Source organism: Vulpes vulpes, chromosome 7, assembly GCF_048418805.1.
Source record: "Vulpes vulpes isolate BD-2025 chromosome 7, VulVul3, whole genome shotgun sequence".
In the NCBI taxonomy this organism is placed as follows: domain Eukaryota; kingdom Metazoa; phylum Chordata; class Mammalia; order Carnivora; family Canidae; genus Vulpes; species Vulpes vulpes.
Window position 1 is genome coordinate 5,875,323 of NC_132786.1, and position 21,847 is coordinate 5,897,169.

General features: G+C 36.6%; 1 protein-coding gene and 1 pseudogene across 1 annotated transcript; both read right to left on the reverse strand.

Moving 5' to 3' along the window:
• Positions 1-9,718: 9,718 nt before the first annotated feature.
• OR2A7 (olfactory receptor family 2 subfamily A member 7) lies at positions 9,719-10,651 on the reverse strand. The gene has a single exon (XM_026018360.2). It carries the CDS (start codon positions 10,649-10,651, stop codon positions 9,719-9,721), a length of 933 nt encoding a protein of 310 aa, XP_025874145.2.
• Positions 10,652-14,342: 3,691 nt separating this feature from the next.
• LOC140599770 (acyl-CoA-binding protein pseudogene) lies at positions 14,343-21,847 on the reverse strand (annotated as a pseudogene).

Genomic DNA, 21,847 nt, shown 5'->3' on the forward strand with positions numbered 1-21,847 from the left:
ATCCTAAGTGAAAAAAGTCAGACAAAGCAAACACTTGATGTCTTTTACATGTGGGATTTAGACCAAATAAAAATAACTCATAGAGGAAAATAATCTGATCTGTGATTACCAGAGGAGTAGAGTGGGTGGAAAGAGAATTGGATGAAGGTGTCCAAAAGGTGTAATTTCCAGTTATAAGTACTGGGGATGTCAGGTACAACATGATGACTATTGTTGATGATGATGTACGGTATATTTGAAAGTTGTTAAGAGTAAATAAACTCTAAGAGTTCTCATTACAAAATGTCAAATCTCTTGCTTTCTTTCTTTTTTTTTTTTTTTTTTGTATCTCTATGACATGAAAAATGTTAACTAGACTTACTGTGGTGATCATTTTACAATATTTGTGAGTCAAATCCTAATGCTTGTCAACTCTAAATTTATATAGTGTTCTATGTCAATTTAATCCCAATAAAACTGGAAATTTTTTAAAAGGCCATAGCATAGAATGACTAGAAAGAGGAAATGTACTCAGCTTACTGTTAATTTAATCCTTTGTATTTGTAACATGCATTTTAACTGGAATCTCAAACACAGGAAATTCCATTTAAGCCAAAAAATAGCAGCTGACAGCAGGACCATGAATCAAAATATACTTTATAAGTAGTGAATGGAAACAAATTATTGACACATTGGTAATTCAGCTTGCCTATTGAGAAATGGACACATCCACAAGCTAGTGATAAAATAGTTGGTCTATAAATTTTATCATAGACTTGATAAACAAGCGAATTATCAGGAAAAGGTGACTGGAAAGTTTTGGGAGACTCCAAAATTATAGTCAGGGTGCGGTGATACAATCTCAGGGAGGCAGACCAGGAGAATGTGATGGTGGACCAAGTTAGGTGTGTGGTGTGGGCTACCTGTCCGGAGACAGGCTGTGGGGGGAGAAAAGATGATCAATATGAAGCATAGATACAAGGTCAGAGAGGCAGCATTTGTCTGTGATTCTTTAATGAATTTTGGACACAGGAAGTCTGACCAGTTGTCACAATGATCCTAATTACCTGATGATTTTACATCTACAGCCTAGATGAATGGCTTGGGTGACCAGCACCCCTAGTCAGAAAGACCTCTGATTAGCCTCTTACTTTGGTTTCATGCTCACCAATTAAGCCATTAGGCAATAAATGACCTTTTTGAGTAAATATTTCCACAAAGAAGGAATGTGTTGATCAGTAAAGTTCTTTGCTTATTATATAGTCACATTTTGAGTTTTAAATAAAGGAACATTTAGATACTCTGGCTTACACAGTGTCCCACTGTACTTTAGATAGCATGATGCAGTTCCTGAACAGAATTTCCAAAGCTGGACCTAAAAGGGAGGACCAGAACCTGGACCCAGGTAACCTCCTTGAAGCAAGACCCAGAAAAAGAAACAGAACCCTTCCTAATAGCAACAGATATCTTTTTTCTTATAAGCATTATTGATAAATTATCAAACCATCTGGATATAGGAGTAATTTAAATAGTATATTTAAATTCATCATATATGACCAGGGCTTATTTGATTTTAGGTTAATACTAACATTTTCTGTGCTTAACAAACCTAAATTTATTTTTTTAAACACATAAGGCATAGAAAAATATTTGCCTGTGATATACATTCGGAGCTACCCACTTATAAGATAGTAATTTTTCCCCCTATTTTCCTTTATTCTCTCAACATGAAAACATAAATGAAAAAGAAATATAGTACAAACCATGGGTTTTTGACAAATTTAAAGACAAATAAAAAGGAGGCCAGGGTACATTAATATTCTTTCAGTATAGTAGCTCTGTTTCAAATTTGATTTCTTTTTTAGGATTTTATTTGTTTATTCATGAGAGACAGAGAGAGGCAGAGACTCAGGCAGAGGGAGAAGCAGGCTCCATGCAGGGAGCCCGACGTGGGACTTGATCCTGGGTCTCCAGCAGCACGCCCTGAGCTGAAGACGGCACTAAACCACTGAGCCACTCGGGCTGCTCTTGATTTCTTTGCAAAGCAGTGGAATAGACTTGTTAATTTTTATATCCTGGAAATTAATAGACATTGGTCAAAGGAACAAATAAATGAATATAAACAAATGAATAAACATCTAAACATTGATTTCTTTATATTGGATTTGATTTCTTTTAAAATATACTATGATCATGCCAAGTTCAGCCCATTCTTCCCAAAGGAAGTCAAGTATAGCCATTCAGAAGAATTGCACCCCTGGAGATATTAAAACACACTTTAAAAAATTTGATAAGACTGAGGGATTTGCTAAATGTTTTAAACAGTTACATTTTCAATACACTTTTATCTATTTTTCCTTATTTTATTTGGTACTTAATGACATGTATCAGGTAAAAGCAATCAAATCAAATGCAAACAGATTAAATCTCTTCTGGGCTGATGAGAGTTAAGGGGATGTGGCTCAACACTGTAATGTGTTCCAGGTCCAAATGTCACCTTTGGGCACAGTGATATATATATATATATATATATATATATATATATATATATATATATATATACACACACACACACATTATATATATATATATATATATATATATATATATATGCATAATTTCAGGATTTTAAAAGTGGCAAATTGTTGTCTGGTTAATAAATAATCAGGCAAAACTCAAGTTCTAAAACACCTAAGAAGAAAATAATTTTTTATATAAACATCAGAACTTGGTGACACCAATGTTTTAAAAAATAAATCTTGAAAGGTGAAGAGCTAGCAAGTTCTCTTCTAAAGTAGTGGATTATAGCCTCAATGTCCATAATGGCTAAACTATAAAAGAGCACAGATGTCCCATCAACAGATGACTGGACAAAGAAGATGTCGGGCGGGTGGCATCAGTATATATATATATATATATATATATATATATATATATACACACACACACAATAGAATATTACTCCGCTATCGGAAAAATGAAATCTTATCATTTGCAATGACATGGATGGAGAGTTTTATGCTAAGTGAAATAAATCAATCAGAGAAAGACAATTATCATGATTTCACTCATATGTGGAATTTAAGAAACAAAACAGGATCACAGGGGAAGGGAGAGAAAAATAAAATAAGACAAAATCACAGAGGGAGACAAACCATAAGAGATTCTTAACTATAGAAAACAAACTGAGGATTGCTAGAGGGGCAGGAAGCGGGGGGTGACAGGATGGGGTAACTGGGTGATGGAATGAGCACTGGATGTTATATGCAAGAGGTAAATCACTGACCTCTACCTTTGAACCTAATAATATACTATATGTTAATTAATTGAATTTAAATAAAAATTTAAAAAAGTAGTGGACTTGGGTGAAGCACAATTCCTAAAATAATCACTTATTGTGAATCCATAGCTCAGCTGAACTGTAGGGCTGCTTACCTGCAAGTAGCAAGGAAAAATTGAAAACTAATTCATCTTATTGTTTACATTGTTATGAGCCAAGACTTTTCCAATTTGTCTTATGGGATAAGGGTTGGTAGGATGTGGCTTTTCTGGATGTAAGAACTATTGTGGACCATAAAGAGCTGAGTGTCAGTTCCGTGTAATTATAGCCTATTTGAGAATCTTTTAAAGGTTAATAGTTGATCATGCTATTGAGTGCTTCCTATGTACCAGTCACTGTAGAAGCACATAGTGAAGCAGGTCAATGGTACTGAGCTTTGTGAAGATTTTCTTGTAAAAATGTGCTTCAGGAGAAAGAGCAGGGATAAATAAAACAGCACATATTAAGCATAAAAATCCTATAAAAAAGAAAATTTAAAGTATTTTTGAGTATGCCATCCTGTCCCTACCTCACACACCAGCACCTAACACCTTGATCCCCTTTCTATACTTTTCCCACGCCCACTACAAAAACTACTCTTCCAAGCTATGAAAAATCTAACACTCACACATATTAATTGAATACATTCTAGTTGTCCTCAATGCTAAGCTTAATAGAAGATAAGCATATGACATAGATCTAGGATCGATTTGGTTTCCTATTCCATTACAACAAGTATCTCATAGATTTAGTATGAACTGTTCCTATGTTAACAGTAAGTAAATGCACAATTTATATAATAACCTAACATGCTAATTTTCCTGATTTAACATCATTTTGTAATATACCCTACTGTAATTTTCTTTGGCTAGGAAGATTATTCCATATATTCTATTTATCCATCCAACCATCCATCCTCTACCCATCCATCCATCCATCCATCCATCCATCCATCCATCCAACCATTTTGGACAGATAGAGAAAGAAAAAGAAAGCATGAGTGGGGAAGAGGGAGAAAGAGAGAGACTGAATCTTAAGCCTGCTCCATGCCTACCTCAGAGCCCAACACAGGGATCAATCTCATGACCTGAGCTGAAATCAAGAGTCAGGAACTTAACTGACTGAGCCACCCAGGAACCCCTCCTTATATTCTGTGTAAATCCATGGCACAGAAATTTCTTATTTTTTTCATTAGTGTCATCTTTTTCAGGTAAATGTCTATCACATGGAAATTGCTCCACCAATGAAACAAATCGACCAAAGCCTAAACACTTTTATATTATTTATCTATAAAATGTATATCTAATTTTCATTAGATATTCAATATCTAATGAAACTATTCATACAGAATGTGAATAGTGAGTATATATGTTTAACATTAACAAAGAATATTCATTTCTCTTTCCAACACTTAAAGATTAGTGGACACGGTGATAGTCCACAAAAGGGTAGATGCTACCCCCTAATAGGAATTAACAATAAAGTAAAATAAGGTAACCAGGTTTGCTTCCACATTTGGACTCAGGGACCTCAGAAGGGAAAAGTACCTGGAAGTTGGGCAGGATCCTGCTCTCTGGGAGCTTCTGTGGGAGCTGCACAACCCTCACTTTTGTGCCTGATGGAAAATGGGGCCAAATCCCCAGAAAAGAGCTTTTATCCTCTGATGGCCTCAGCCAAGTTGGCAGCACCCAAGGGCTCACTGGACAGGTGGGCTGTGACATGCACTGCACACCCACCTCCGCTGGGAAGGAACCACAAAGCACTCACTTCTCTCTGCCCTCATCCCCAAGCAGGACCTGTGATGAGAAAACACAGCCAGCCCCAGAGCACGCCTCTGAGGCAACATCAGTCATTACAGTCCCTGAATACTCAGCATGATTTGGATCTCATGAATCCCAGCACTGCCCTAATTCCCAAACCTGCAGACACTTCAGGGGAACCTCTAAGGAAGCAGAACCAGTGTCATGGTGAAGAAGCTCCTGGCATTCCATCAGCTTCTCCCCCACTGTAGTCTGGGCCCCCTGTGTAGCAGCAGAGGTGGGAAGAAAGGACCCTGAAAATCAGCTGATGCCAAGCCAACAGCTCAAGGTGTGGAGGCAAGGTGCTGGAGGCAGGAAGCAGAATGGGGAGTCCAAGGAGAGCCAAGGTGTCCCAGTGGGGCTTAATACAACATGCCTGAGGAGGGGTTTTCTAGGGCACCAGCCACCCAAGTAGGTCAACCTTGGAAGTCTTCCAAGTTTTCCAACTATTCTGAAGTGAGGAGATTCTAGGTCCCATCCATCCCTCAGGGCAGGGGAGAGAACCCTCTCTAAGGTAGCTTCCCTGCAAAGCTTCCTGCCTCTTCTGGGATTGGGAAAACATTTCCTACCTATAATGTTGTCATATTTATTTGTATTCCACTGTTTTCTTACACTGGATGTAAAGAGGCCAAAATGGTATTTGGGAAATCTCTTATCAATCATGTGATTACAAACTAATTGCAAACTACAAACTAGTTCATTACAGTGTGATTCCTGTCTTGATGGGGTTATAATGAAAACTTGGGGAAAATTATCAAGTTTGGAAAATGTGTCCAGGTGTGCTCCTACTCTACATACCCACTATGAGAAGAAACACACATCAAAGACACCAAAAATGCCTCCTGATCTTGTATGAAAAGCCCAGTGCACACTAGGCAATCCATAAATATTGGGACCTTTTGTGTGTGTGTTTTTCAGGTGACTTGCAGAAAGTGTGGAAATTTAGGGACTTATTACAAAAGAAATAGTAGCAAACTGAAATCTTGAAAACAATAAGATATAGTTCTCTAGTTTATCAATATATGACAATCAGTCATAAAAAGTAGAAACTGAAGACAATAAGAAAATGAAATATAAATGTTTTCAGTACCAGACAAATCTTAACTTTGGGAAACACATCATCTCAAAATTTCATGTTTTCCATTGCATATCAAGGTAGCATTGCTTTAACCTGTGGACAGCTTCTAAAAGTGATCAGAGTAGGGGGACCTGGCTGGCTCAGTCTATAGAGCATGTGAGCCTCAATTTCGGGTCATGAGTTCAAGACCAATGTTGGATATAGAGCTTACTTAAAAAAAAAATTCAAAAAAATTTCAGAGTAAAATGTAAACATATATAAAAGATAAATGTATAGAAAGGAAAATAACATATAACATAGTTAACCCTTAAATGCAATAAATATACTCTCAAATATTTATATTATCTGCCAGCATTGGGCATTTTCTATAAACACTGATTTCAGCCTGCATTTATAACTTTGGTTATAGCAAGATCCACCAGAATTTGTACATAATTTCCATTTGGTAGTAGAATATAAATCAATACACTGATCATTTAAATACTTCCCAAAATAAATTGCTTCAATAATTGGTTTGCAAAATGTTGGCTTTTCATTGATGAAGTATCTGAGTCAAGGATGAAGGAAATCATACCAGATAATTGATAGAAAATAACAAATGTTATTATCAGTGTTTTATTTGGAATCTTGAAAACTGGGAAAATAAAGAGAATTTATTAGAGTTTATTCTTATTATGTTTATTATTCACATCCAAAGTATAGAAACTTCAGTTGTAGACATCTAGGTTCATTATAAGAATTGTGACCCACTGGAGGAAATTTTTCTGCAGTTTGGAAGAAATACCTTCAATATTATTCGATTCCACTTGCTCTAATTCTAGTTTCTTTGAGCCTTTTTTTTTTTTAATTCATTTTTCAGATTTTGGAAAAGAAAATTGGGCTATCTTGAATAATGAGTACAGGCACTCCTTTCCCTGGGGAAAAAACTCCTTCATTATAAAAGTTGATATTGGCATCTAGGTTAACCATTATTATCTTGTGAGTTTTGTGAGGGTTATTAAGTTTCGACCATTTTGACCAATTCCGGGTTAATTAATAGAAAACTAGTTTATGGACCTACCAAACTGATGACCAGGACTTAAGCCGCTAAGGTTTTTTTTTCAAGAGAAGTTGATTTGACTTTTTCTGGAATCCACTGAATCACTGAGGACTGTCCATGTGTTCCTTTGTGCCCATAAACTCCCTATGAAGAAACCCCACACAAGATAAACACTGATGCTAAAATTATGGCTCTCTAGTCTGATCATCAGGATTGCCATAGAAATGGTTAACCAAGAGGAGTTAGTATGGTTATTAAGGACTAAACCTAGTAAGGACTAAACATTAACCTCATAAACAAGAACATTGATCTCCTCATTGAAATATTTGTTCAGTAACATAAAAACACTTTGATGCAATTAAGTAGTTTCTCTTAATCCCCCATAGTCCTAATTGTTTAGCAGTATTTAACTCCGCTAAACCTGGATAGAACTTATTTCTTCAATTTACTTCAGTGTTTATAATCAAAACGTGCCTATAACTGCTTAAAAGCCTTATCTTCAAGTTTAATGGCTTTTCAAGTACTTGAGCCTTAACTATAACCCCAAATAAAATTTAAAATTACAATTTGTTAAAGGTATTAATTTACTGTAGGCCCTGTAAAAAGTGTCATTTTCCTCTAGCAGTAGAAAAAGAACTGAGTGATAAAATTGTACAATGGAGGGCGTCTGCATGGCTTAGTTGGTTAAGCATCTACCTCTGGCTCAGGTCATGATCCCTGGATTCCTGGGATCAAAACCCAAGTCAGGCTCCCTGCTCAGTGGGGAGCCTGCTTTTCTCTCTCTCTGCCCTTCCCTTCCGCTCTTCTCTCCCTCCCTCCCTCCCTAACAAAATCTTTTAAAAAATTATACATTGTAAAAGTAATAAAATTATCAAAATTTCGTCCGTGTATTTAGCCACCAAGGAATGTAGAGTGTTTTGAGTTTTTTGCTTTCAACTTTGCAACTGCACAAAAAACTCACATAACCCTTTTTCTTTTGAGATTACAGTAGTGCACATGGCATTCCATATAAAGTACCAGGAACTTCTTGGGTATGAAGCTATCATTTGGGATCTGCTCATTTTAGAAATAACCAATATATGATAAATCACACACTTTCTCTATTGTTTCCTTTTTAACCTTAAAAGGATCAACCAGCCCCTTGGGCATTCTATCCTTTATTCATTTCTTTTTTATGCATCATTCACTGTGTACCTTCCCTGTAAACATTCTCTTATAGAACTTCTCCCATACCTCTATTTTCTAAACACAACAATGGAGAAATCTTTTTAAAGCTTATATACTATGTAGGTGGTGGCTTTTGCAAAGCCTCCCAGATTTCTGTGAGAAACTTGGTTTTATCTTTAAAACCAAGGAGAGAAAAAAAAAATTGAGTGTAGTGAGTAAATAGGGAAATGTATACTTTTCTAAAAATCTCAGATTTAGAAGATTGTGAAATTGAATAAAGTCATCCATGAAATATATCTAGGAATGCTGACCCAAGATGAAGCGGAGGGTTGGATTCATTATCTCCAGATGACCTGGAAAAAATGTGATCCTGGAGAGACAGTGACCCTCACTTTCTTTACCCAAAGAGAACACACATTCTCACAGGCTGAATCAGGATATGTATTTAGACCTACATCCTCTTTAGAGGCTCCCCTTGCAGGAAAGAAAAAAATAATTTTTCTCTAGAAGGTGGTTATAGGAAGCATTTACAATGAGTCCATCAAGATCAAGATTTCCTGTTCCAAGAAACTGAGTGTTATGAAAAAATTCTCATGTGATCAAATTAATTTGGAAAACATTAGTTAAAAATTGGAATAAAAATCTTTACTACAGATATTTTTACAATTTTCACTATGCTAATATGAATTGTGAGCTCTAAAGTAAGGCATCTAATATGCAATAATGTTCAAACTTACTTGACCATAGAGTTTATTTTTAAAGCCCTCTTGAGGAGCTAGTGTTTTGAGAAAAACATTTTGAGAGGCATGAGGCTAGACTACAGCTTGATGAAGAGATTATAAAGGGTATTGTTCTACATCTGCAGCTTCCAAATCATGGTTCATGGACCAGCTACATCACAATTTGCTATTGGTAATATTTGAAGATACAGATCTCTAGGATACATCCCACATCTACTGAATTAGTGGTCTAAGTGGTGGTGCAGAAGATGGTTCTATTTTTAAAAATTTTTTTATTTAAATTCAATTTAGTTAACATATAGTGTATTATTAGTTTCAGGGGTAGAATTTAGTGATCCATCAGTTGCATATAACACCCAGTGCTCATTACATCAATCGCCCTCCTTACTGCCCATCACCCAGTTCACCCTCCCCCACCTCCTCTCCAGCAACCATCTGTTTGTTTCCTAGGGTTAAGAGTCTCTTATGGTTTGCCTCCCTCTCTGTTTTCATCTTATTTTTATGTTGGCTCAGATAATTCTCATGCTAAGTTGGGGTTGGAACCTCTTGAGATAATATCTTCCTAGGTCACTATCAATCCTGATGCCATAAATCTTTTCATAAAGCTCTCTGTATTCCCAGCACTCTCTTCAAGGCATTTTTCACTTCTAAGTTCCTAAGACTATAGATAAGGGGGTTGAGCATGGGGTTGAAAAGGCTGTGAAACAGGAGCAGGTATTTCTTCTGCTCCTTGGGGTTCCCATATCTGGGCCCAACATACATTATGATGGCTGTGCCATAAAAGAGTCCAACCACACAGAGGTGGGATGAGCAGGTGGAGAAGGCTTTTCTTTGACCTTCCCCAGACTGGATTCTAAGGATGGCACAGAAAATGCACATATAGGAGATTACAATTGAGGAGAAGGGTCCCACTAGCACAGAAATTGCTCCAGCCAACACCATAATCTCATTTATGTGGGTATCTGCACAGACAAGTTTGAGAACAGCCATGATTTCACAGAAAAAGTGATTGATTTTCTGGAATCTACAGAAGGGTAAGGGGAGAAGTAACATGAGATGAACCAAAGACAGAAGGACTCCAATGGTCCAAGAAGTCAGCACCAGGGTGATGCAGACTCTCCAGCTCATGATCACAGAATAGCGGAGGGGGTGGCAAATGGCCACATACCGGTCATAGGACATCACCACCAGGAGAAGACATTCTGTGACAGCAAAGGTCAGAAAGAGAAAGGTCTGTGTCAGGCAGCCAGCAAAGGAGATGGGCTTGTCTGGCCTCAGGAGGTTCACCAGCATCTGGGGCACCGTGTTGCAGGCATAGGCTATGTCGACGATGGCCAGGTGGGAGAGGAAGAAGTACATGGGGGTGTGCAGTCTGGGGTCCAGTGAGATGAGCCCCAGGATGAGCCCATTCCCCAGCAGGGTGAAGGCGTAGAACAGGGTGAAGAGCCCAAAGAGAACCATCTGAATCCTTGGGCCAAGAGGAAATCCCAGTAGGGTGAACTCTGTGATAGATGTCATATTGTCTCCCATATTCCTAGGACAGAATAAACTGAGTTAATGTTTGTGATTTAAAAAAAAAATCTTTAAAAATAAATTCATGCTAACTTATTTGAAACCTTTTTATAGGAAAGTTTTCAGAAATACCTTCACTAAATTTTTGTGTATTTTAATGAATGTATAAAGACTTCAATAGCCCTGAAGTAAATTTAAAAATAGATATACACACACATACATATTTCCTTTGTCGTTGTTAATGTTTTTGGGAGAGGCTAAATGTTCAAAATTAAAATTTTGTCACATGTTAATCGAATACATGGTTTTTGTTTCATTCAGTGGCTACTCTATGTTCTTCAAATAAATTCTGCCTTTCTCTGCTTATATTAGTCAGAATTACTGTTTTTTTTTTTTTTTACAAATATAATGACTCCTAACTGATACACCCAAGTGCCCAAGTCCTTAAAATACAGCAAGTGTAATCTTGAGTTGGAAGGAATCATTAAGGATAGAATATGCTACGGTTAGATATACCATTGACCATATTCACCATTAGCCATTAACCTCTCATCTGCTTGTTTAAACACACTTTCCAATCTTGCATCTACTGTCACCTCCACAATTAATATCTCATGAAATTGCCTCTTGATCAAGTATAAAGACTTATCTTCAGCCTAAAATATTACATTTCTTATTAGGTTTCCACAATATTTAGATGAGCATTTACATGAACGACTGAATAGATTTATACTATCATTTATTTAAACAAAAAAAACCCCCAGAATCAGTAACTTTTATTTTGACTCAATATTGATAAATACTCCAGAAATACCCACCTCTGCAGGTGACAGTAGCTACCGTGAAGGATAATGCAGAAGGAGTCTCTGAAATCCTTGAGATTGAACTAAATCATCTTTCTTACTTTATGATTCCACAATTAAAATGTAAGTACAAACATGATATTGCCCTTTTCACTTAAAATTTATTCCCATCCTTCATGTAAGATCATCTTGGAGACAGCAAGGATGAGCAATAAATCCTTAATTTAAATGGCTACAAAATAATAAACCTGCTTAAAAATGATCCCATTTGCACTGAAACCATCTTATTACCACTCCAATAATAAGAGTCATGCACAGGATGTTAAAAATAATTTAGAATATTTGCTGATTTCCTATAATATACCTATCATTGCTCTGCGGGGGGAACTATCATGATAGGAACTCCAAGCTCATAGTCATTGCTGGCACTCTGTCCTCATACTATTGCACATAATAAATAGATAAGCATTTGTACACTTATTCAATAACTCTGGATAGTCTTCCTTACATATTTATTTATATATTTGACTTCCCTCTATGAATGACACTTTGAATCTAGTTTTTTTAATAAAGGAGTGCTGTTTTTCTGTTTAATATTAAGTATTTACCAGAGAGTCCCCTGCACATACTTAGCTCTTTACCTTAAAAATAGCTACCAGTCAAAAATAGCCATTAATACATTGGTTGTATTAATATATTGATAGGTTAATAACATACTTTACTCAGAATATTCTATTAACCTATCAATGAACAAACTTTATGTATTAATAACAATGTACCTTACATAATATTAAATTGTGGTAGTAAAACCTAACAGGAAACGAACATGATGTCAAAATATATTTGACCAGGACTCACAAAAGCAAATAGGAAACCCGTGTGTCTAGAGATGATTGTTGTATAAAGACCCCAATAAATCTTCACGCAGAAAAGGCAAACATATCTAGGGTGGATGAATTTACTGATGGTGCTAGAAGCCTTGTTGCTCGTCTGAGAACTGCCAAGGAAGGATCTTTGCTCCTCAAGTTGCCTTTAAGAGAAGTCTTTATTAATTTATCATCTGCACAAAGTACCTTCCCAATTGCCAGGAGAGCTGTGTATAGGGGACGAGACAGTAGGTCTCCCTTGTATCAGCATGCTCCCTACAGAGTCATGAAGAACCCCACCACTGTTATTCTCCTGAGAGGTGAGAGGACTGGTAGTTCCTATTTGTGTCTTTTAGGAGGCTAGAGAGAGAGCAAGATCTTTAGAAGTCAAAAACAAGCAGTCCTTTCCTGATTGAAATAATACACACATAACTTCATTCTTTGTCACCACGTGAATAATACAGCTTCCAAAATACCAGGATTTGTTACAGTTTCACGAATTATGTTGTTCCAGATCCTAAACATTCAGGAGGCACTTGGGAGATTCAAAGATCCATGCGTGGTTATTTTTTGACAGTGAAATAGAAGAACAAACCTTGACATTAACTCCTACACCCTTATTTCTTTTAGTGTTGTCTAGTTTTCCAACCATCCTGAAGGTGTTTGGAAAATGAATTTAAATTCAAAGGTCTTAATCATTATATCATTTTAGATGGTGACTCAGATCCTACATCCTTGAGCATAGATCTACAGATGTGTGGGCATCTGTGCTGGGAATTCACATTGGACATGCCCTGGTGTTTATCGACCCGGCTGGAAGAACAGCTAGGCAGAAGGGCTGACCAAGTTTACTTTTGAAAATTTCCCCTTTTTGATAATTCTGATCCTGCCCTCATGGGGACAAGCAAGTGAGTCTGTATACCATAAATGCAGAATGGCTTGGAGTGTTGGACCTCAAAGGCAAGGCCAAGTGGGATGCCTAGAATGAGCTGAAAGGAACTTCCGAGGAAGATGCTGTGAAAAAGCACATCTATGAAGAAGATGATCTAACGAAAAAATACAAGGAACTGGATTTGGCCACTAGGCACACATGTCCTCTAAATTGGTAGAATGTCTTGCTTTTCTAACACTGGAAAGCCGATGGCCAACTCCCATCCTCTCAACCCATATGGATGAGGCGAAATATATTTAATCTACCTAAGAGAGTAGGCATATACTATCACAGCATATTCTGCAGGATGCTATCAACAATCCAGTGAACTTGCTGTGTGTTAGGTCACAATTTCTATCAGGTCTATAATTTCTGAGTAACACAATATGAGCTGGGAGGAACAATCCCTTGGTCATTTGCCCATTTTTACCTCCTTAGCTGTGAAGCAGGTCTAATGGACTAAGATGATGTTGTGTTGGAAAGCGCATCAGAAATCAGATATTCCAAAGCCCTCCCATCGGGGTACTGACCAAGGTACTGCAGACAAGAAAGGGAAATTAACCGTTGTGATGCATTTTATCCATAATAATGATGAACCACGGCTCCACATGGGGTGGAAGGAATTGGAGAGCCAACGACTGATTTACTGGTCTCCTTAAGAAAAAGGGACCATATTGAGAGCCCAGCATGGGTCTCTGCTGCAGACAGAACATATATTCAGCTGAGCAGAGCAGCGGAGTAGAGAGCAGTCTTGGTGAGGGGCAGCCTATGCTGTTAGATTCATGCAAAGCCCCCATCTCTGTTGCTATGGCTACTGCATTTGGGTGCTTATCCTGCAATCACTGGGGTGGCCAAGAACAAAGGCTGACATTCCAACTGAATCATCTTGTACCTGATTAAAAAAAAAAAAAGCCATCATTAAAGAAAGTAGTAAATGTACTTATAATTTATCTACAGAAAAACTAGTCAGAAGCTGTTTCAGGCCATAATCTGTTAGAATTATATCCTAGACAGTCTTGAGGAACTGGGTTAACCAGTTATTTTCATCATTTGGCTTCATCCAGTGTTAGAAAAGCAAGACATTCTACCAACTGAGAGGACATGTGTGCCTAGTAGCCAAATCCAGTCCCTTGTATTTTTCTCTTTAGATCATCATCTTCATAGATGTACTTTTTCACGGCATCTTCCTTGGAAGTTCCTTTCAGCTTATTCTGGGCATCCCATTTGGCCTTGCCTTTGAGGTCCAACACTCCAAGCCATTCTGCATTTATGGTATACAGACTCACTTGCTTGTCTGGCATTAATGTGGGATATACAGATTCTCACAATATTTCAACTGTGTTCCTTCCAGGTCTGTGACCAACAAGTCAAACTATTTGCTAATTTTCAGGAGTCGGTGCAAATTCTCACTTCAGGCAATTTCTGTCTCCACAGTGTAAGTGGCAAGGTGAATTGCCACCTCCAAGCAATGAGAGACTTACCCTTATCAATGACCACCGGCGTGGCAGATACACAGCAGAGAGAGAAGAACCGTGATAGCTGTGATACAGTTGATACCAGGATGTGAGGATCTGGGCCATTCTGCTTACTTTTGTCTTCTGTGCTTGCTCCTCCTGAGTTTCACCGCATTCTTGGTGTGAGGCATGGCTGCTGTGGTCACTCACTGTTATGATTTGGTGTGTCGTGTAACATCTCAGCTCAACATAGGCAACCCTGCACTTACAGTTACTTGACACTCTACGAGTAGTCGCTGCTAAGGCTCAATAGTACGTGAAGAGTTGTGTTTTGAAATGTGTAGTATCTTCTGGAATAGAGGGAAAGACCCTGTTGCAGAGTCCCTGTTGCTTGTGCTACGATTCACCTACTGGGGTTTGCCAGAGATTCCACGTGACATCTTGATCTATTAGAGACCCCTTCAAATCCATGTGGTCTGCTGATGAAATGGCCCAAGTGTTATAAAGAGCTACAAAGTGTATAGATCCAATGGTTTGTATATATTAACACACCTGGGTAAGCCCCATCCAGATCAAGGTATAGAACATCCTCAACACAAGAGAAAATTCCCTTTTCTTTTCCCCTCACCGCACCACCAGCGCCCAAAATCACTTCCTCACTCTGAGGAAGGAATTCTGACTTCTGTTACAACAAAGATTAGCTTTGCCTCTTTTTTGAGGCTCATATAAATAAATTACACAGTATGCACGTATGTTTTTTATGTCTGGCTTCCTCAACCCAATATAATGTCTCTGAGATTTATCTGTGCTGTTGTATCATTTTTTTATGCTGCATAATATTCAATATAAATAGTTCACTATTCTATTATGGAAATTTGGGTTGTTTCTAGTTTTCGTCTATTGAAACTAGAACATTCTATGAATATTCTTTTTTAAATATTTTCTCTGAGACAGAGAAAGGGAGAGTATAAGCTGGGAGTGGGGGGTGAGGGCAGAAGGAGAGGGAGCAGCAGACTCCTTGCTGAGCAGGGAGCCCAATCTAGGGCTGGATCATGACCTGAGCCGAAGGCAAACACTTAATGGACTGAGTCACCCAGGCAGCTCTCATATGTGTTTTCAGTGGGTATACCAAGGATAGACTTGGACAAATCCTAGGACAGGCACATGTTTAATTTTAGTAGATATTGCCAAACAGTTTTTCAGTATGGTTTTATAATTTTAGTTTTCCACCACTTGCTATTAATTTTATAATATTAGCTATTGTGGTATTTGTGTTTATTGATGATTAATTGTACTGAATACATACGCTTATCGATCTTTTGAATAACCTTTTGTATGGAGTACCTGTTCAAATCTTTTGCCCAGTTTTCAATGGAGTTTTTCCCGGTCATTGAATTTGTAGACATTCTTTACAGAGTCTGGATCTTAGTGCTTTGTGAAACAGGTGTAAGAAAGCTATCTTCACCCAGATTGTGGTTTACCTCTACGCTTCCCTACGGAGTCTTTTGATAAACAAATTATTAATTTAATGGCATCCAGCTTCATTTCTTTTTATGATTAGTGCTCTTAGCTTCGTGCATTAGAAAACAACCTACCAAAAGATCATACTCTAATTTTTCTCCTAGAAGAGTAATCATTTGCTTTCATGTTTAGATCTAAGGTGCACTCAAATTATCTTCGTGTATGGTATGAAATAGGAGTGAAGGGTTTTTTTTTTTTTTTGTAAAGATGTCCAACTGCAAAGATGACTTCAAACTACATTGGTAATTTTGTCAAAAATATTGATGAAATACATATGTATCTATTATTGTATTGTTTTCTTCTATTGATTATCCTTAAACTAATAGTTAACACAACACTATATATTAAGCCCTGTAATCCAAAGTGTAAAGTTTCCAATTTTATTTTGTCCAAAGTTATTTCGATACCTTCCTTAAATTTTCTTGTAAATTTGTATAAGAATTATGTTTTTAGTGTTTAAAATTTTTCATTTTTAGTTGAACTTTTATTTTGATATAATCATAGGTTCACATGCAGATGTTAAGAAATAATACAAGGGTTATTATATTATAATACTGTGTACTCTTTACGGTTTCCCCCTTTGCTAGCATCTTTCAAAACTCAGTGTATGGACACTGGTACAGTCCAGGTGGGTAACATTTTCACCACTACAAGAATCTCCCATGTTGCCTTTTTCTAGCCATGCCCATATGGTATATAGTCTTATGTGATTTTTTTTTAACTCCGGAGATTCACCCAGGTTGTTGTATCTATCAATAGTAGCTCCTTTTATTGCTGAGAAGTACTTTATGGTGTGGATGTGCCACTGTATAACCATTTACCTGCTCGTGCACATCTGAATTGTTTCTGTTTTGAGCTATTACTAAAAAATCTTCTTTGTGTACAGGCTGTGTGTGTGTTTAAGTCATTTTCCTGAGATTTATGTTTTGGTAGTTTTAAAACAATGAATTAAATTTCCTGGGTGTTTTTCTGTATGTTGGTAAATTGAACACCAATAAAAATTAATTAAAAAAAAATAAAATAAATTTCCTTAGTAGTTACAGGATCATGTGAATGAATTCTTCATATTAGAGGAGTTGTGGTAGTTTCTGATTTTTGAGAAGTGGTTCATTTAATCTGAGTTACTTGTAATTTCCTTTACCATCCTTTGATGTCTGCAGTGATATCCCCCCTTTCATTCTGATATTTTTAAGTCGTGTCTTTACAAGTACTGTTGGGGGTTTCTAAATTTTATTGATCTTTAAAAAAACAACTCTATTGTTTACCTTCATTTTCCATTTTAAATTTCAGCGTTTTCTGTTCTTATATTCATTAATTCCCTTCCCTTTCCTCCCCTCCTTTAAATTTATTTTGCCCTTCTTTTTCTAGGATCTTGAGGTAGGGATATCTATTATTCATCTGAGACTCTCATTTATATACTTATGTATTTACATATTTAGGTATTTATTCATTTATATATTTTAATTCCAATATAGTTAACATACAGTATTGTATTACCTTCAAGTGTACAATATAATGATTCAGCAATTCCATACATTACCCAGGGCTCATCACCAGTGCGCTCCTTAATCACCATCACCCATCCCTCACTCACCTCCTCTCTGGGAACCATGAGTTTGTTCTCTATAGGTAAGAATTCTGTTTCTTGGTTTGTCTCTCTCTTTGCTCATTTGTTTCTTAAATTCCACATAGGAGTGAAATCATGGTATTTGTCTCTCAGATTTATTTTATACTCTCTAGCTCCATCCATGTAATTGCAACTGGCAAAATTTCATTTTTATGGTTGAATATTCCATTGTGTGTGTGTGTATATATGTATAGCTATATGTGTGTGAATATTCCATTGTGTGTATATATATGTATACATATATATATACACACACATAACATCTTTATCCACTCATCTATCAGTGGACATTTGGGCTGCTTCCATAATTTGGCTATTATAAATAATGCTGCAATAAATAAAGGCCCGAATGTATACCTTTGAATTAGCTTTTTTTTTTTTTTTTTGTATTTTTTGAGTATATTCCCAGTAATGTGACTTCTGGATTGTAGGGTAGTTCTGTTTTTAATTTTGTGAGGAAGCTCCATACTGTTTTCCACAGTGGCTACACCAATTTGCATAGCCATTTTGACAGGTGTGAGGTGATATATCATTGTAGACTTTTCCTCTTTTCTAATGCATGTTTATTATAATATGCACATATTTAATCTAATTATTGGTACAATAAAAGTCTGATATTTTTATTTTTTATTTTTTAAGATTTTGAGAGTGAGCAAGAGAGGAGAGAGCATGAACTGGGGAAGGGGTAGAGGGAGAAGCAGACTCCCTGCTGAGCAGGGAGCTCAATAATGGACTCAATCCCATGACCCTGGGATCATGACTTTAGTAGAAGGCAACACTTAACTGACTGAGCCATCCAGGTGCCTCTCTTTTTTTTTAATTTTCTGTTTCAACTCTTTCTTTTTAAAATATTTTTTGACTTCTTTGGGTTACTTGACTTTTTTTTTTTTTTAAGAGTTTCATTTTGATTTACCAATACGGCTTTTGTGCATTCCTTTGTATTGTTTTTTCATTTTTTTTTTTTAATAGCTTAATGGTTGCTCTAGGTATCAAACATCATCACATTTCAGTTGATGCCATTTTTTTTTTTTTTTACCAGTTTGAGTACAGTATAGAAACTTTATCTCCTTTATGTCTTTACTCTCTCCAATTTATATATAGTCTAACAGTCTTCAATATTTTCTCTAAAGTTTAGAATAGCACCAAATAATGCTATAATTTTTGCTTAAGCCATCAAACATAATTTAGGAAACTTATGAGGATAAGAAAAGCCTATGGAATTTACTCCTAGTTTTGTTTATTGTTATTTTTCTTCCTGATATTCCCAATATCCTTTCTTAATTTCTACTGAGTGATAACACTTTTAAAGGAACAGTTTTGTTGTATATTGAAATCTATACTGATAGTTTTTAATTTCACTAATATAGTGTTTTGGCTTCCATGATGTTTGGAAGAAATCAGCTAAAATCTTACTGTTCCTTTGAAAGTAATGCATTTTCCCCCTGATCATTTGTAAGGTTTATTTTTTATTTTTCATTTTCAGTATATTTCCAATGAGGTTTTAATTTTTCCTTCTTTTTTTTGTTTGAAATTTATTTTTTCTTAATTTGAGTGTAATTGACATACAATGTTAGTTTCAGGTATACAACATAATGATTTGGCTTCTCTATACATTATGCTGTGTTCACCACACGTGCAGCCACCATCTGTCACCATACAATGTATCATAATATCATTGACCATATTTTCAGTGAAGTTTTCTTATATTTATCCTGCTTGAGTTCTTTTGAGCTTCTTCAATCTGTATATTGGTATTGCTTATCAGACTTTTTGAGTTCTTGTCATTATTTCTTCAAAATAATCCATCTGTTTCATTTTTTTCTCTTTTCTTCAGGAACTAGGAAATTAAAGTTTATTGGACTTTTGGAGTATTTCCCACAACTCTATTTTGCTCTCACGTTCTTTCCATTCTTTTTTCTCCCTCTGCTTTAGTTTGGTAACATTTAGTGAACTGTATTTGAGTTAACCAATCCTGGGTTCAGTTGTATCCCATCTTCTGTCAAATATATCTAATGAGTTATATATGTAAGGGGTTTTTTCTTTTGTTTTTGGAGAAGATTATGAATGCTTTTTTTAACATTCTTATTTTCTGTTGAAGTATTCTGCTTTGTCATTCAGTTTTTTCTTTATATTGATTAGAGATATTTTAATGTCCTTATCAATTCTAATTATCTGGATGACCTGTGACTTTGTTCCTAATAACTGATTTATCTCATTAATTTTTCGTGCCTTTTATTTACGTTTAGGAATTTTAAAAATTTTATGTTGAAATTATAAGTTATGTGATAGAGAAACTCTCAAAAGTTTTTTTTTTTTTTTTTTTTTTTTCCTGGAGCACAGTTAAATTACTTGAAGATCTCTTACTCCTCTTAAGCCTAGGTTTCAAGCTGTGTGACGGTGAGTGTATTTCATTTTCCTTCTTTATTGCTAGGATATAACATGTACTTCTAGGATATGGCAATTCACCCAAGATGTGGGATTTCTGGAGTCTCAGCTGAGTTCCTAAGTACCCCCCACCCTCCCCAGTATACCTCCCCATTTTGGCTGGCTCTGAACTCCAATATCTTCCCTGCATTTGTTAGTTCCAAATTCTCTGCTCTAAATTCAGTCTCCTGGCAGCTTTTTTCTACTAGAGTTCTCTTTTCTTAATCCATTTTCACATAACTAAGGAAAACTAAGAACTCAAATGGCACTCATTTATGTTTCTAGGATTTTCTCTTTATTGCTCTTCCTCCTGTGGTACACTGACCTCCCCAGTTCCTAACTGATCTAGCAGACTTGAACTCTGATCACTACTTTCTCTGATTCCTGCTTGGGTTCCATATTCCTGCACAAATACCAGAGAAACACCTCCCTGGGGCAGCTGAGGGTAAATGTGGTACTTCCCTCATGTGCATCTTCTTCATTGTTTCAATGACTGTCAAATGTTGCTTACTATGGGTTGTTGAGATCATTTATAGCAGGACAGTAAGTCTGATACCAGTTACTTTTTACAATACACTATTTTTAATGCAAAACTATAAAATCTTTTCTGCTCTTAAAATTTTAACTAAAAATATAGTTAAAAGGTTATTGAAGAGGTCTTAATGATTTGATTTCATAAGAAAGGATACTAATTTAGGAATAATAAATAAATCTTAGATGTATTGTCACTTTGCATGACATCACCTGGAAGTCACAGTCCCTGCATGATTATTATTCTTTTTAAAGATTTATTTTAGAGAGAGAGGGCGTGCGAGTGAGCATGGGGGGAGGGGAAGGGGATATTTCCAGCCAACTCCCTGCTGAGCACAGAGCACAGGGAATATCTCCAGCAGACTTCACACTGAGCATAGAGCCCAAAACTTGATCCCATGACCCCGAGATCATGACTTGAGCCAAAATCAAGATTTGGACACTCAACTGAGCTACCCAGGGACCACCCCTCTGCCCCGCCACACACACACACATACATGATTATTTAGGTAGTTTATCTTTATCCATTGAGAAGCGAAGTCTAGCATGTTACACTATTCCACTATATATTTATTAATTTATATTGCTAGGGGGATGTCTGGGTGGCTCAGCAGTTGAGTGTCCGCCTTTGGCCCAGGGTGTAATCCCAGCATCCTGGGATCGAGCCCCACATGGAGGCTCCCTGCATGGAGCCTGCTTCTCCCTCTGCCTGTGTCTTTGCCTCTTTGTCTCTCATGAATAAATAAAATCTTTAAAAAGTTTTTTATATTGCTAGGCTTTCTTTTAATAATTGAAAAGGTATGACAAAGTGAAATATTATTACCTGAAAATACTTTGCTGCTCTGGATAATAAAAAGGCAGAAGCTTTAGGGAAAACCTTGTCATTCTCAAACATCTCAAAGGGAAAAGACTTGACCTAGCTATAAGTTCCATCCTCCCTTCACATAGACCCTATTTGGATTGCTCTATACAAGGCATTCTTCACCTGAGCATTCTTGAGGCTGTAGATGAAGGGATTCAGCATTGGATTGAAGAGACTATGAAACAGGAAGAGCAT

Excerpts from the sequence above, each read along its gene's own strand:
- OR2A7 (XM_026018360.2), bottom strand. The coding sequence starts at position 10,651 with ATGGGAGACAATATGACATCTATCACAGAGTTCACCCTACTGGGATTT.